At 34.4% G+C, this 17,959-nt stretch overlaps 1 protein-coding gene across 2 annotated transcripts in view; it reads right to left on the bottom strand.

Annotated features, from left to right (window-relative positions):
* Window positions 1–16,086, bottom strand: part of LOC137398579 (uncharacterized) — a 75,581-nt gene extending 59,495 nt beyond the window's left edge. Inside the window, exons 1-7 of one of the 2 annotated variants that reach the window (XM_068084739.1) lie at window positions 16,037–16,086; window positions 11,542–11,679; window positions 9,330–9,632; window positions 7,813–8,193; window positions 6,856–7,155; window positions 6,321–6,608; window positions 5,477–5,973 (exon numbers count right to left, since the gene is read on the bottom strand). In XM_068084739.1, the coding sequence (XP_067940840.1) occupies window positions 5,702–5,973; window positions 6,321–6,608; window positions 6,856–7,155; window positions 7,813–8,193; window positions 9,330–9,632; window positions 11,542–11,679; window positions 16,037–16,067 (1,713 nt within the window). In that variant the 5' untranslated portion in view covers window positions 16,068–16,086 and the 3' untranslated portion in view covers window positions 5,477–5,701. Of the gene's footprint in view, window positions 1–5,476; window positions 5,974–6,320; window positions 6,609–6,855; window positions 7,156–7,812; window positions 8,194–9,329; window positions 9,633–11,541; window positions 11,680–16,036 lie in introns of those variants that run through there. The other variant, XM_068084737.1, reaches the window with a different exon arrangement.
* Between the last annotated feature and the right edge of the window lie 1,873 nt (window positions 16,087–17,959).

Here is a 17,959-nt window from a genome sequence, read left to right on the forward strand (position 1 = left end):
TTTCAAATTTTTATCGCTAAAATTTTATCATCTATCAGTTTTTTACTTCATTTTAAATATAGCTTTAACCGGCATCATTAAAACCTTTTTCAACTTAATTTGGCAAGCTCTTATAATTGTAATGATAGTAGGTTTTTGAGCAGGTTAAAATATTTTGTCTGACTACTGAATCTTCTTTTTTGAAAGGATCGCAACTTCAATTTTGCTAATGGTTGTAAACGGAAAATATTACCGTTTTACAAAAGAGAATTGCTAAAATGACTAAATTCGTCTTCTTTTAAAGCGTTGTGAATTCATTTTTGGTGTCTTTGTTATTTCAGTGTATATAATGAGGACACCAACTGCCAAATTTGAGCCCTATCAAACATTTTGTTGAATTTGAATGGTAAAATAAGATTCATATGGTGAAGTGAAACAAATCATCATGTTCCACTTTTTAAGGTTAAAAAATTGTATATCAGGTTAACCGTATCCTCAGGAGGGCTGTACCTGAAAGTACGATGAACTTACTATTTGAACTTTGTTGACTCGCTTTATTTATTTCCTGGTTAACAACTTCATCCAAGACAGCGAGCATTTTTCTGTCGCCTCTAAAAGGCTGGAGCATCATGTTCAGAGAAACTTGGCCTACTGACCCTACGATTGTACTGATACCAAGAGTGTTTTTCACTCTGAACGTTCCGTGCAATGCAGTGTTTTTAGACATATCTTCCATTTGTAAGAGTGTCACATGCTGACTAGGGGTTACGGCTTGAAGCATGATTACCAGCATTGATTTCTCTTTGTTGCTGTTACCGATTCTTTCAGTTTATACTGCGTAGTGCAGAGCTGTTTGAGCTCTTTTATTGACAGCGTAAAGTAGGTCAAACCTCCATTTTGTTGATTTGAGTCGTTTGAAGGTCAACATCTGCGTTCTCAACAGCAATATGCAGCAATGTACATTTATTACTGTCAGTGGCTTTTATCAACACTGGCGATTGATGTCACACCGTTCTTGTTTGATAACATGGCTTAGAAGTTGGGAGTTACCCTTCATGGCTATGATAGGCAAAATTTTGTTTCCATCTTCGTTTCTCTTATTCAACAACTCTACATATTTTTTCCCTTCATCGTTCCATTGTCAGCACCATTATCAGACATTAAACTGAGGATGTACATGAACATTTTAGTGTCAGAAAACTGCAGAGCTTTTCGCAGCAGGCAGCAGCCTTGAGAATGAGCTGTTAAAAAACAGTCTTTGCTGAGAGCAGGTGGGAGAATGTCCAACAATGCCTTCACTAAGCTCTCATCTATCTTGTCCACAGCTCTATGCAAAACAGTCCAGCCTCACTTATTTGCGGTCCTAAGTAGCGTCAATTTATCCTCGTCTTTGTTCAAACTATTCAAGATTTTCTGAATCATCTCTTTGTTTCTTTGATCGACGGCTTTGTCAAGAGAGTTTATACCATTTTTGTTGCTATTTAGATACTCTGAGAAGCGTTTTTCTGCTGGAATGATTTCTATAAAACTTTGCAGCTCGATGCTGAGCTTCTTTTGGATGATGATTTGCAAAGGAGTATCGCCTAGTTTTTACATTATTTTAGACAGTTCGTTTGCCAGTGATATGACGCGCTTAAGCAATAATGAGTGATATTCTTAAAGGTTGACTAGCAACAAAATTCACATTACAGTTATTTGGTATCAAAAGATTTACCATGTCTTACTCTGTTGTGTTGTAGATGCCAAATATGTGGAAATGTGATTACAAGCTCTTAAAAGCTCAAAAAAAAAAGCCGCCGTAGATTTGAATCTTTTTATTTCTCTGACGTAGTCATGAAATTTGGTTATTGTCTTGTCTCATGATGTTCTCACGTGAATTGAAAGGCCAATAAAAAGCTCAATATAAAACTTATTGTAGCGCTAGTTTAAGACAAACACTTCGGGTTTTACCAAAGACCTTGTATCAAACATAGATGTTCGCTACTTTACAGTTTTGTTTCGGTTTGGTCTAATCGGCAAGTCGTAATCTGATCATGTGACCCAATACTTCGCAAATAACTTCTGCAGCACTTTTCGATTACCACAAGTAACCAACAGGCTCATCATGATTATCAGACAATGATATGTACTCCTTCAAGCTAAGGCTAAAAAATTAAACAAATTTTTACAGTAAGTTATAAGATACCAGTGCTAAAAGTGACAGCATTACAATGACAATAAAATAGAACACTAGACATCTCTCCTGGTTTTGCACTTTTGGAATGTTTTGTCATCTTTTGCGATTAATTGTAATGGCTGCGGCTAACGGTTCGTTTTTGAGCTTTTAAGAGCTTTTAAGAGCTTGTAATCACATTTCCACATATTTTGCACCTTCAACACAACAGAGTAAGACATGGTGAACCTTTTCATATCAAAAAAACTGTAATGTGAATTTTGTTGCAAGTCAACCTTTAAGGTAAGAGTAGTCGGTAAGGTTTGAGCTAATACCAACAATAGCCTGTGGACCTTAAACTGAGAATAGGCATTGAACCATAAGGTAAGAATGGCCAATGGGCCACACGATAAGAACAGCCAGTGAAATTAAAGTTTAAAATAGCGAGTAGACCTTAAAGTTAGAATTGCCAGAAGACCTTAAATTAAGAGTAGATATTGCACCTTAAGCTAAGAGTAATTAGTGGAGCTTGAGGTAACAAGAGCCAGTAAACCTTAAAGAAAGAACAGCCTGTGGACCTTAAGGTAAGAATAGACAGCCGGCCTTAAGGTAAAATATCCAGTGAACCTAAAACAGAGAATTGCCGGTAAATCTTAATGTAGGAATAGCCAGTGGACCTTAACCTGAAGCGTCATCAGAAAATGATGTTCTATTATTTGGTATAATATACCAAATATTGCTAAATACTTAGTATATTATAGTAAGTGCTCAACTTAGCTTGTGTCTTACAGCGTTATCATACTAGTGCGTTACTGCATAAGTACAATACAATATTAGTGCATTTATATAGTTTTGTGTTATCGTATTTATGCATTGGTGCATTATTAGGTGAGAGGATGTGCAAGTTGTGTTGCTGCTAGTATTTATAAAACACTGAAGCATTAATACAATCAACTGTGTGTAAGTACATATAGGTAGGTCCATAACACATGGAAACATCAATACAATCAACTGTGTGTAAGTACATATAGGTAGGTCCATAGCACATGGAAACATCAATACAATCATCTGTGAGTAAGTACATATAGTTAGGTACACAACACATGGGAACATCAATACAATCATCTGTGAGTAAGTACATATAGTTAGGTACACAACACATGGGAACATCAATACAATCATATGTGAGTAAGTACATACAGGTAGGTACACAACACATGGGAACATCAATACAATCATCTGTAAGTACATATAGGTAGGTTCATAACACATGGAAACATCAATACAATCATCTGTGTGTAACTACATATAGGTAGGTCCATAGCACACTGAAACATCAATACAATCCCCTGTGTGTGTGTACAAATAGGTAGGTACATAAACACACTGAAACATCTATAATATGCCTACCTACCTACATGTACTTACACACAGGTCATTATATTATAATAACCTGTGTGTAAGTACATATAGGTATAGGCTATAAACACACTGAAACATCAAAACAATCACCGGTGTGTAAGTACAAATTAGTATAGGTGTATAAACACACTGAAGCATCTATAATATGCCTACTTATCTATATGTACTTACACACAGGTTAATATATTATAGCAACCTGTGTGTAAGTACATATAGGTAGGCCCATAAACACAGTAAAACTAAGTATTTCAGCTAAATGGTTGATTTACCGACCCATTCACAACCGCAATCAAGAATTAACCTAAATATTAAGCCTTTGGCTAGCAATTCACAGATAAAAAATACTTCTTTGACAGTGGTTGATTTACAGGGTGATTAATATGTTAGGGGAGTGTGCACATTACGGTGTAAATCAATTTTCCCTCATCTTCAGCCATACCGAGAATATATAGTGTACACTGGCAGTATAACAAAGAAGTATAAAATCGTGTTTTGAAAGTAGGAATAAGGCGTCTTCAGCGTGGCTCCTTCTGATTGCATAAAGTGCATAACGCAGTGGCTAGTTAGGAACAATATGAGTAGGATGGATTTCTTGTGCAATAAGGGATAACTAATATTTATGCAGGTGTATTTTAGACAAGTTCCTTTCAAGTTTCATCATGGTACATTTAGAGTACCGAATAATCTAAAGGTTATTCAAGATATGTATATCTCTATTGGTATACAACTTTTAAATATATTCGTGATATGTATATCTACATCGGTATAAGACTTAGAGGTTTCTCATGATATGTACATCTACATAAGTGTATAACCAAAAGGTTCCTCATGATATGTACATCGAAAACTATGTCAATAAGAATAATTCCTTGAACTCTGAGTGTGAACGCATTCTGCTTCCCAAACAAAACTGTCTGATAAGGTGAACAGGCAAAAGGTATAAGTCTTCAGCTTTTTTGCTGTGTCCCAGACAGCCCCGGGTGCCACAAGTGTCCTAGGTATCCCAAGTGCTGCAGGTGCCCCAACACCCAGCTCTTTTTATGTTTCATGAGTTAACAGTTACGTGAAGCAAGTTGTTACTAAGGGTATATTGTGTAAGAGGAAACTTTTAGATTAGCGTTTGGTACTAGGTCTAACATAACCATAATTCTTACACTTGTTGATAACCTCAGTGTTTTAATGAGAATTTTCAATTATTTGTGCTGTTAAGAAAAAAACCATGTACTTTCCTTTTGTTATAGAATCAATGAATGTTAAGTTCAATTATGATCTGTGAGCCAGTATGGAAACAAATAAAAAAAAAGTTGGAGTGTAGCTTATGTCTATATGCATTTAGCCAATCAGAGCTTGAATTCTATCACAAAATACCGCTATTCACCTTAACATTATTCACAACAAATATGTTTAAGATAATGAACACACACTCTATTTTACAAAAATGTAAACAGCAGTAATTGCTGCTTCAACCTCCATGCTGCTTTCTATCAGTTCATATTAGTTTATCAACATTCTTTCACATTGCTTTAATAGTTTGCCCAATAATAAGAAAATATGCAGACATGTCAACAGCTAAAACTCATCACAGGGTTATCCTGCAGTGATTTTTCCGGCTAAACTCTAATCCTACACTGCACTCCTTCATACGGATTCTGCCAAATCCCTTCATATTCTTACTACACACAATTCGCTAGTATTGTACTACAAATAATTCTCTGCAATCTTACTACACACCATTTGCTACAATCCTACTACACACCAAGCTTCCCACATCAACCCTTTCACTACACCCCTTTACTTCACCAGGTTTGCTATGCCACTCCATCATCTCACAAACAAACAGACCGCTTCCAGCGACTAACCACAAGGTTGTTATGGCCCAGATGGCAAAGATGAAATGTGTTTTACATTTTGCTGAGATTTGATGTTTAGCAAGTTTTATATATTGAGAGAATTGAAAAAACAAGTGAAAGTGTTACATATTACAAAATGCCAAGATTAGTAAAATGTTATAAGTTATAAAAAGCCAAGATTAGTAAAATGTTATAGATTATAAAATGCTATGGTTAATAAAATCTTTATATAAATGCATTACAAGATGTGTTAGTAAATAAATTTTTTTAGAAAAGATGATAGAATGCTTATACTGTGTTAGTAAAGACATATGATTATGGTGACAGAAAGAATCAGCAAGAAAATAGGCATAAGTTGAAAGGTCATGGCAGATGATGTTGTAGGGTTGAATATTGCCCATGAGTTGTCAGAGTTTGGATGATCTTTCGGTGCTCTGGCTCCAGTGATTTCTTCATAAACATTGCATCTGAGCGTTGAACATTTACAAATTTGACCATCACTTGTTGACATACATCCTTCACTACTAGGGAGTTGTCTGTCCACCTCGTCAGATCCACAAGATCTGGATACTAAAATTATATAGAAATGGCTGAGATACATGGGAATACATCAGGCAATATGCTTGAATCTGGCAAAACTCACTGGTATTCAGTAACTTATGACAATTAGAAGTAGTTTCACTGCCCAGTTTTGAATGTTGAAACAGTATTTTGTGAATTTAGAATCACCAAAGTCCGTAATGAGTTCATTATTAATAGAATATTAACATGGCTTGGTTATACTTAGTTGGTGATTGGCTATTTAAATCTCTGTTGCTGTGGCAACTACCTCCATCAGTTTTTCATCCTTGACATTTAAAGCATCTCATAAGTAATAAAATATGTATATTTCTGTACTGTGGTTAGTAGCTTCATACCTTTGCCATTCTGTATCTGAAGTGTACAGGACTGTGTATTCCTACATTTAACCAGCTCTCCTACAGACCTCCCGCAATCTACACACAAGTAGCAGTAGAAAGAGTGTCCTCCAAGAGCAGCCATTTCCGTTGTAGATATACTATCACTACTTGTGCATTCTAAATACTCTTCATAGTAGTTGCATCCACTCTCAGAACATCTGCAGATGGTGTCTCCATTTGAGGTGCCACAACCCTCAGAAAGTACAATTATCTCATCCAATGTTTTTAAGCCGCAAGAGCGAAATACTGTAAACGTAAAAGTGCAATGTAGCCAAGAGACAAAAGTTTATATAATTAGCTTGTGATTTTTTGAAATTTCTTTACAACTTGTAGCAACATACTCAGTAGTACCAGACATAGCAAACAGCTACTGTACTCTTAGTCTTATTATAGTTACTACTGTTATTACTACGCATTAGTAAAATTGGTGCAGCTTAACGTCTGAATTTAACCTAAACTTAAACAAGTGCCTAGCTAGTAATTTACTACTTACTGATGCCTCTTGGTGATCTCCCAAGGTAGCAAGATCTTGAGCTGGTAATAATTGAACAATCTGTGAGATCTCCTGCTGAGCACCCACAATCACTACATACATAACAGTACCACGAGCCGGAAGATGCAGTTGTTGCTGATAGGGCTGTTGTTGTAGGACTGTCTCCTCCAGAAGATGAACCATCAGCGTAGGCGTTACACCCTGATTCTAAACACTTACAGAATGTGTACCCATCATCTTCTTCACAGCCAACACTGATATCCAATTCATCAAGTTCAGGAGTTCCACAAGTTCGTAAGACTGGAATAAAATATTGACCATAAAGATTACAAGGTAGACTTACAGATGTTTTGTAGTCACCTTTTAAGTATTTGTAGAGTAAATAAAAGCGCAATTGATTATTTTATTAGATACTATAGCTATAAGAGAGCTATTGCTTGTTTGTATAGAATCATTTGAAGCTAAAGAGATAGTGACAACCTTAGCTGTTATAATACACCAACCATAGAACTTCTACTCAGCCAACTGCTCACGAAGGATGAGTTTTAAGTTTTAAAACAATTTGAACTAATTTAATATTTTTTTCAGGAATTACTGCTTCTAAACATGATAATACAATATATACTGTAAAAAACTGTGCTGTGTTTTATGTCTCTGTCATTTGTCTTTGCTGAGCAAAACTTGTAAAATATATTCGTGGGTTGTTTAGCTTTCTTCACCACATCAAGAGCAGGGAAATTATGTCAGTGTCAGGATTAGCTAGATACAAACCTGGAATATTTGGTATCCTACAATTTCTTTTTAAGCAAAATTTAGAAGACAGAAAAATTAACACAATTCTAAACATTTTAAAGTCAACTTACTATCAGTAAGACTCAAGTCTCTGTTCAGTGCTTAGACTTTACCAAAGTTATCAAACACTATGCAGAGTTCATAAAAATTCAAACTTAAATATACCTTCATTGTTGGGTTCTTTGAGGTAGTAGCAAGTTCTAGATTCATAGAACAATGAGCACTCTACTAGTTGTCCTATGGAGGAGCCACAGTCAACACAAGCATAGCAGAACCAAGGAGAGTCATCTTGATTTTCTACTGTTGTTGTAATTTGAAAAGGCAGGCTTGTTCTTCTGGTAGGGGTGGTTGTTGTTGTTGTAGTTGTAGTGGTTGTGGTTCTTCTAGTAGTTGTGGTTCTACTAATAGGAGTTGTTACTGGGGTGATATTCCTATATTCATTGCACCCTGACTCACTGCACTTACATATGGTGTAACCTCCAACAGTGATGCAGCCTAAGGAAAGAATTTGCTCGTCTAAGAGTGCTGTTCCACACGTCCTGAGAACTAAAAGCAGAAAATTGAACAAATCGATGCAATTTATTTTGCTTATTAATTTTCATTGAAGCCAAAAAAGCAAAATTATCGCACACAAAAGATTAAATATAAACAGAATAACAAAGGTACAAATAGTATACCAGATGAACATAAGAAAAGTTACCAACCTAGATTAAGGCTACTGACAGAGAATCTTGAACACCTTGATAAAATAGACCAAGTATAATAGAAACTAAAATAACTGTGATGAAATAGTTAATCTTGATATTCACATTGTTGTCAAAGTCTAGGAAAGAGCCATTATTATTATTACCATAAGTACTTCATTCTTCGCTTCATCAATTTATCAACCCTGATTATATTTATGAGTTTTTCTGAAGTGATGAACAATGAGAATCCACCGATATATATGTAGAAGTTATCCATGTATGAATAGAAAAAACATAAAATTGTGTACACAAAGAAATTACCTTGTTTTTTTAGTAGTTATAAACCATGCTTTTATCTTAAAATGGTAACGCCATTCTAGCTATTGTAGCATTATTTGCTACTCCCATTTCTTATTCGAAGGAAAAGTATAAATAACAACAAAGTAATATTGACAGATCATGACTACCGTGACAGTTGGACTAGTTTTAAATAGTTGAAATAGAGTCAGTTCTAAATAAAGGTCAGAGTGAGCTGTTAGTCATGACTATCATAGAGGTCATTAAATAAGCTAGCTGTAGTTACAGTACTTGTATCAATGTCTGCATATCAATGATAACTATTTCTCTCTATCTTCTGGGGATAAAACCGGTTGAGTGTAGCAATGGTATGTAACTTTTACCTATCCATTCTGACTAACAACTGAAAATGGACATTTTTGAAAATAACCGTTTTGTTTAAAGAGCTTGTGCTTTCCTTTAAAGCATCAATGCTGAATTAAATACATACAGGAAAGTCTGTATGTGAAATTATTGTTAAAACAGAATCCACAGCTGCTTTTAATATATTCTTCAAACATTCTGGTGCTGCCCTTATTTTAGATAACAGAGTTTTCTTGAAATTACTATCAAGCCAGCAGTATTTTTCTTTTTCCAAAGATTTGCTCATACTAGCATGTCAGCAAGCTCCCAAGCGCACCGTAATAAGTTCCTACATACTTGCATCGTTTGGTTCCATCAAAAGGTAGCAGTTTCTTGATGAGGAGAGAGTAGAGCAGTCAGTAAGAACTCCGACTGAAGATCCACAGTTGTCACACTGATAGCAATAAAAACCACCTGCTCGAGTTGTCATAGCTGTTGTGATAAATGAGCTGACATTATGTGGCATTGTAGAGGCAGGAAGTAAGTCCCGTATGTTACACAAGTCAGTGAAGCATCGACAGAAGATTATATCCCCTTCCTGACGACATCCTTCAGACACATCGAAGATGTTAAAACCCTCTACTCCACAGGATTTGCTGACTAAAACACAGAAAAGAATGTCATATGAAATGATAGTCATACATCATTTATTTATATATGAAGGAGATGACTACCATAGTGAACTATTAATACAAGGTTTCTAATATTCAGTAGCTTTACTGTGGCACTATTAAGCTATAGTCGTACTCTTGCAGTTGTGAGCGATCGTCACATTTAATAACTATGGGCATAATTGTTCCCTAGTATGACAAGGTGGCTGAGGGGCACGGTGGTTAGTGCGGCTGCCTGCAAAAATAAATATCTGATTTCAAGTTAAATTCCCATTAGATGAAATTCTATTGCTTATGTTGTTTGCATGGTTTTAGACAGACAAACAGACAGACGTCACTGTTACTCTAATGAAGCTTCTACGAGCGGTTGTGTGTTCTGAAAAAGTGGAGAAGTGATTCATAGTTGCAAGTTCAGGGTCAGGTTCAGGAATATTTTGACAAAGTTATTTTTTCATTAAATTTACACATTTGGGCTCATCTTGAAAGCAGTATATTAAGTATTTGTGGTATATGGATGCTAATTACTAGCTTAAATCTTTTACATAATATGAATTTTAAATTTTATTTATTGTAATGCTCAAGCTTCCTTGTTATGTAAACTTATCGAGGGCAACTGTCCTTAATTCATGTCGGCATGGATGTTTGATTTTCTCATCTGATAGATTGTGTCACATGTATATGGAAAATGAAAGTTTCAGAATTGCCAATAGAGCCTGGCATAGCTTGAAGTGTGCCTCTCTTTTCATGCTAAACAAGTGTAAGGTTGAACAAAACAAGGGTAGTGCGTTTACCCTGATAGCCCTTCCCCTGCGTGAGAATACTTTAGTGTCACGCTACACCGGTCTTTATGATTCTAATATAAGCTTTTGAGTTTTAGAATGCCCTTGAGCAGCACAAGTAGCAGTGTCGGTGTCGTAAGCTGAATAGCAAGGGTTCTAGACAAATGCAAAGCATTGTTTTATGACTCATTTCAGTAACTGCCTATATCATGTTTTCGCTTCAACAGTTTCTTCCCTTCAATCACAAGAACAGAGTTGAATAATATAATAGATTTCAAAGTTTTACGTCAGTAAGGCAACTGTCCTTACTTCGTGCGAAGACGGATGTTTGATTTTTTCATCTGATACATCGAGGCACATTTATATGAGAAACTAAATTTTTAAGATTTGCCACTAAAGCCTGGCATAGCTTGAAGTGGGCTTCTCTTTGCACGCTAAACCACTGAGTTTACCCTAATAACTCTTCCCTTACATGAGAATACTTTAGTGTCACGCTGCACCAAACTTATTATACTAAAGAATGTTCTTGAACTTTGGAAGGCCATTGAGTAGCACAAGTAGCAGTTTCGGAGTCGTAAGCTGAATAGCAAGGGTTCTAGACAAGCGCAAAACATCAATTTATGACACATTTCAACAACTGTCTTTATGATGTCTTCACCTCGATAGTTTCTTCACTTCAATTACAAAATCAGAGTTTTATAATATAATAATTTTAAATTTTTTCCGTTTTTGCTGAAATTATGTGTAGCAATTTTTTTAGAAAACTTGCTTTTAGACTTGTTTAAAATAAATTATTGCGTTGGAAAACAGCTGTTGAGAACAGAAGCTCCGACAGAGTGATAAATACTTGCAATATAATTAAACAGCAATGACAAAAATTCAATTCTTAAAAATCTTTGATATAGCATTTTAAAATTTGAGTTTTTTTCTATGTCATTGATGGTCATTTAGTTTTAAGGAATAAAACACATTTGTCACAATTCTGAAATATTTAATTTTAATTTTTCAAGCGTTCTAGTGGATCATACTACACAGATAGCAAGTAAACTTTAATTTCAACATTTTGATAGCAGGTTCATAGAACCCAGAGTAAGAAGTGACCCTAAATCTTGAACTCACCGGCTCCGCTAGATACAATCTTAGAGAGGAAACAAGAGTCAGAGTTCAAAATGGCACAGTCATAGGCCACGCCTTCTCCATTGTCACAGTCAGCACAGTTGTAACATTCTATAGCCTGAGATCCTCCAACCAACAGCCCTGATACAAAAAATACAAACTTAAAACTAGTTCTTTTAGAAATGCCTTGGATTGTTAAAGATAACAATAAGTTAACACAATGGGTAAAAGACATAACGATGACACAAGGCAAAACTTTTAGTACTGTAAACAGAGTTACAGTCAAACCCTCAACATACAGAAGAAGTCTGTTTCTATCTTTGCTTGGTATGTTGGAACCATCATAATTGGACTAAATATTTTTTATAAAACTAAATTATCTCTTGTTTAACTATTTCTAGAGCATAGAGCAATGATAAACAACTCAAATGATTATTTCTAGCTTTAGAATGAAATCTTTACATCAAGCTGTTTAAAACACTAAAAAGAAATTTCAAAATAAAAAATAGAAATTAAAAATATAAAATTAAAATAAAAAGTTAAAATAAAAATAAAAGAATAAAATAGTAATATTGTTTAAAACCTTTCAATTGTCATCATACCGTAAGTATGTATGGATAGAAATATAGATTCAGCGATGTGTAGTGGAGTGATAAAAATATGTAGCATAATTTACTCTAACTTACACATTTTGTATTAGATAAATTTCAATTTTTATTTTCATAGATTTAATTTTTATATTTCAGGAAATGTTTAATACTGTATGTTAAAAGTTCTTCATGCGCTGTCACAAAGTTAAAAGATTGCATGTAGCGGTGGTCATAAAGTCGTGGGACGAGGTTTGAATGCAGCTATATCATATAATAAGTATCAATATTTCTGACATTAACAATATATATTTATATGAAAATATCTGTGAAAAGTTGGTAAGTTATTTGTAATATATAATTTTGCCAATGTATATCATCAAAAAACAGGAATCGCCCTCATATTTGTACAAGAAAGTAATACATACTCATCTTTCCTTTCGATAGTGGCTGGTTATTGTAAAACAGGAAGTGATCTTTCTAGACCGATATCTTTATGTTGGTAAGTTATAAAGCGCAATGAGTGATGGCACTTTTAAAGTTGATGTTTTGGTAAAGTTTTATTAAAGTTAGGTAGCCAGCTCTGTACAATGTACATGTTTGGCTCCCCCTTGCCACCAGCCATATGTCTTGCCTGCACCACTAACCTACCATTACAACCCTGCCAGAATAAGCAGCTTCCAAACCTTTTGTTTTTTTTTAATAAGCAATATTTACTAAGAAAACTGGTTGTTTACAATAAGATTAATTTTATGTTATTCCTGTGGTTCACATAAATTTAGTAATAACTCACATAAGGTGACAGTAGTTTTATTAATTATCCATGTGAAGTCTGGTTTAGCGACTCTAATGGAAATATGTTATTAATATTTTCCTCATGGTTGCACATGAAATTTCAACTAAATATCTGAAAGGTATTTCAAAGTCTTCAGAAGGTGAATTCTATTAAACCAAACAGACAAGCCAGGGAGTATTTGTAGTTTGTATAAAAATTGTGCATAAACCGCATAAGCTAGTTTAACCTGATCGAGTATCATTATTTATAGACATTCAACTCATCGCAGTGTAACTGTCTGATAGTAATAGCAGAGTCACCTACTTGCACTAGTAACTTCCTGATAGTACTGGGAGTGTCACTTATTCATATTTGCATCTTTTAATAGTTTCTTTAGAATATTGTCAAAAGACACTCGAGCAAAACAAAGATTGCGATATCATTGTTTTTGTATCACCTGACTAACGTCCAAACAAAGAGATACAATTTTGAAAATGCATCTGATCTCTTATTTATCAAAGCACTTTAAAATTGTGTTGATATTCTCTGCATACAACTGTTTTATCGGCTTGTGATATTTTTTATACTTTTCAGACATTTTTAATTTGTATAAATGTTTAATTATATTCTGGTTAACATGTCCATGAGTTATGAATTAAACCTGACAATGTATACATTTATATACTTGTCCATATTTTACCATTAATGACGTTAGACTGGTTATCTATCTTTGCTGCAAAATCTCGTTAGCAGTTTTTGTAAAACGCACATTCATGAGAAAAGGAAAAACTGATAACAATGAGTTATGAGGTAATCAGAACTAAAATGTGTTTTCTAACAAGTTAACACGGCAAGCCAAGGTGCAGCAGATTAGTCAACAAATAATTTGCAAACCATTTTAGTTAAATAAATCATAAAAAAACAGTAAAACTGTCTAGAACTCTCTGTAGGTTAGTTCAAAGTAACGAACCAATTTGTTTGGCTAGATCTAAACATGATTAGAAACACAACATAATCTCTAAATGTACTATGGTTTTTTTAGAGATTAACTCCATAGCCAACACTATCTATCTGCCATCTTGTGACTCGTATCACAAAGGAACAAGAAGTTGGTTAAATGCACAATATTAAAATGCCATACTTTTTCATTTTTTTATTACCAAGTTTAAAGAGATTACACAGACAGAAGAACATGGTTGCCACCATGGCTGAGAACTGATTACAGACGACAAGCTGTTTGCTAAGCTAAACTATTAATCCCCTGAACATCAGTTATACTAACCGTACATATATATCTAGTACTAGTTTACTAGTAGTATAAAAAGAGAGTCTTAAGTTCCTTTATCAACCAATTCTTTGGGCTTAACAATGACTTCATGAACCCTTTTATGTTTCACTAGCATTAAGGTCGGCGATGATCAGGTTTCTTTTCAATAATCAAGCAAATTGCTGCACGGCATTTATGACAACAATCTGTCCATGCGTTCATTTAGGGCAATGTTGTTATGGCATGCAAAGCACTTTTTGGAATTTTTAATTAGATAGATAGTGGCACATTTAGAAAGAAAGTGTAAGTTTTAAAATTTTTAATATAGTGGTAGAAGTGGTAGTGCTGATATTTTAAGCTGTATGTCACAGTTTGAGTTCCAGGATGTCAGGGGGGCCTAGTGGTAGTGCCTTGGACTTATCAACTATAGGTTTGGTGGTGCAAGCCCTGCTTGATGCAGATCTGACAAAAAGGTCTCAGCAAGCATTCAACCATGAATTGCTGAGCCTTTCGGATCTAGACCATAACTTGGAGGCCCCGTGTACCACACTGAAAACCAGAGCGCATTAAAGATCCACCTAAGTCCTTTGCACATTGGGCAAGTGAAATGGTCACTTGGCTTCATCAAACTGGACGTGTTCAAAAGCACATCACTTTGAGTTAATCTGACAGTTTCAGAAGAAGGCCTTAACAAGTATTAGAACCATTCAATAAAGCTTATAAAAAAACTAGTTCTGGTGGTGTGTCTGGTGGTGTGTTTCTTTACTAGAGAACATGAGAACAATATCAAGCATTGTCTCGACATGACAGAAGCATGCCACTATGATGATTATGTCATATTTTGAGTTTCATAAAAATTATAAATGAAAAATTATATATAATAAAGATTTGATTACTGCTTAAGTCATCTCTTTGGTGCATTAGTTTAAAGCAAGATTGCAAGATGAAAGTTGAATAATATAGTAGATATATATATGTGTGATAGTGAGTTATAGTTTATATATGGTTTCTCACATCTTCATACTTTTTTCAACGCAAAGGACTAAGATATTTCCATTTAGGCTCAGCTAGCTGCATTTGCAAAGTGCTGAAATTCACCATTCTAAGTGTTAATGAATCGATCTGAAACTGCAAGCCTCACCATATATCTTACCATTAGATTCTACCAGAAAATATTGTTGTTTGATGATCACACTAAACCACTATTCCTCTAACTACAATTAGACTACAACCTATATATCTGCATCATTCAAACACAAAAGGCTAGTCTTCATTTAGACCTAGCTAGTCAAATATACCATGACATCTTGCGGAAGTAATGCAGGTCTTTCTAATGAAGGTAGATCTTATTTATAAGTGCTCATGTGTACACCAAAGGTTTTACTAAATCTACTAGGAATCTCTTTTTAGAAGGTCTAAGATAGTTTGTAATTTGAAAGACTCCTGATTGGAGATAAAAAAAACTTCTACCATCTTTTGTAGCATACCGTCAACTGAAAAAAGAAACCACTTACTAAAGATGTGTACAGGAAATAATAAAAATATTGTAGTTCTACAAAGCGTGGTAAAATAAAGTAAAAGATGAACTGAACACTTTTTAGTTTTTCTCGCTCTTCTTTTTAAATTACATTACCAATTTAACCTATAAGAATAAGTATATTGGTGACAAGTGGCATCTTTTGAGCTTGAATGTTAACAGATAGGGGTGAAACAGCCTTAAAAATTACAAAAATTAAAAAATTTTAGAAAAGTAAAAATATCATTAAAAGAATTATTCTGTCCCTTTAATAGTAAGTTCTTGTGACTTCTACACAGAATTTCATAAACCAGCAGCCTTTTCTTTTTATATGTGTTTTTATAACAACTTACCAAATACAAACAGAATATAAATAACCTCCATATAGTATCTTGAGGCTAGACTTTTATTACAACGATAAGTGTTTGTGAGAGCAAAGAATACTAAACCTATCTGTTTACAGACAAACATTCAACCAGAATGTATCACCATGGTAACAACACCGATTAGGTTGACAATAATATGTCAGGTTATATATCATTATTAGTTTAAGGTTAGAGTTGGCTCATGTTTTTCTGGTTAGAGATTAAGGATTAGTGATGAACTTTATAAAACCTGAAGCTTTTTTATTTTTATGATTTGTCTCCCTTGTTTTCCCTAATGCTTTTCTATATTAACACATCTCCGCAATAACTACATGTATATGTTTATTAACTTCTTTTTTTAGCATATCTTTACACAAAAATCGTAAAAGGTTTTTTGCTAATGACATCACTTTCTGAGATTTATCGTGAATCAAACTAAAACATATGTCTTAGCATGTACATGTACATGTGATAAAGTTTATAGATGGTGCCAAGTAAAGTGAGATAAAATACAGTAATGGTCAGTTTGGTGATAACTCTGTTGATTGGCGGTTCCAAGACAACATTGCCGCAATTGCTATTAAAAATACAACTTTTAGTTTTTTGCTGTTTTTATATATGATTAATAGAATAAAAAACTACAACGATTGCTAAGATGCATTGTTTGGAAACCCTATGCCCGGGTGGTGCATCGGCATTATATTATCAATGCATCGTTTTAAAACGAAGTTGTTGGTCTATATTGGCTGCAAAAGTTGATTATAGCTATGTCCACTCAATGTTATTTGTTTCAAATACGTAATAATCACTGCATCAAAGACTGGCTCACACAATTATAACAACCCACATCACGCAGAAAACTACATGACATGAATTTATATGCAGACTAGCTGTGCTACCTGGCGTTGTCCGGGTAATAGAAAAGTCTTTGGACAAAAAATGGATTTGAGAAAAGTGTTTTGTCTTATAAACAATGAGAAGTAGTGAGAGTTGCTCACTATTAGCCTGCGCGCTATTAGCCAGTAGGTACGTTTAATAATATGAGCGAACAGCTTCTCATTACGTTATACTATGACTGCGTCATACGCAAGTCCTTTGGGTATTTGCTCTCATATAATGACTTATATTAGCAAGCTATTAATTCAATCTCTGTAGTCTAATGGGTAGGGCGTAGGACTAGTGTATGGCAGAATCTGAGATCGCATCTTTTTCGATACGGAATCTTTATTCCAAGATTTTAAGATCTATAGCCGTATAATCAAACCTACGGATACACACATGACCAACTTTGAGAAATATATATGTAGATAAAGATGTTCTCGCTAGTAACATACATGCACGGGCTACCAGTGTACATTGGACCAGTACACTTCCAACATTTTTTCTGGGAAATAAATAATTTAAAATATTTTTTATTTTATTTTAATTGTTTTAGTATTTTTATTATTGTTACAAGTTATTTGGTTGCTTCTATTGTGACCGTGTACCAGTTTCTCCGTCAACGAAACTTAAAAATTTAAGTTGCCGCACTGTCTGTAAAGTGTTGACCTGTTGTTATTACCTGAGAAGGTCTTAGTACGAGGCCAGGGACTTGCAAAGATTAAGGTGAAGAAAAAAAAGAGACCGTAAGAAGAAAAAGATTTGATGATGAAATTAGGTCGAAAGCAGCGATCAAATACAATCAAAATTGGCAATCAAATACACGCACAAACCAAAAAATGATTACAGATAAACAAATGACAATGTGGGATTTATTGATATAGATACAGATAAACGAATGACAATGTGGGATTTATTGATATAGATACAGATAAACGAATGAAAATGTGGGATTTATCGATGTAGATATCTATGGCAATCTAGATTTTATAAATATTTAATTTGGCTTTAGATCTTATCTACAAAACTATG

The sequence above is a fragment of the Watersipora subatra genome, chromosome 6 (genome assembly GCF_963576615.1).
Source record: "Watersipora subatra chromosome 6, tzWatSuba1.1, whole genome shotgun sequence".
Lineage (NCBI taxonomy): Eukaryota > Metazoa > Bryozoa > Gymnolaemata > Cheilostomatida > Watersiporidae > Watersipora > Watersipora subatra.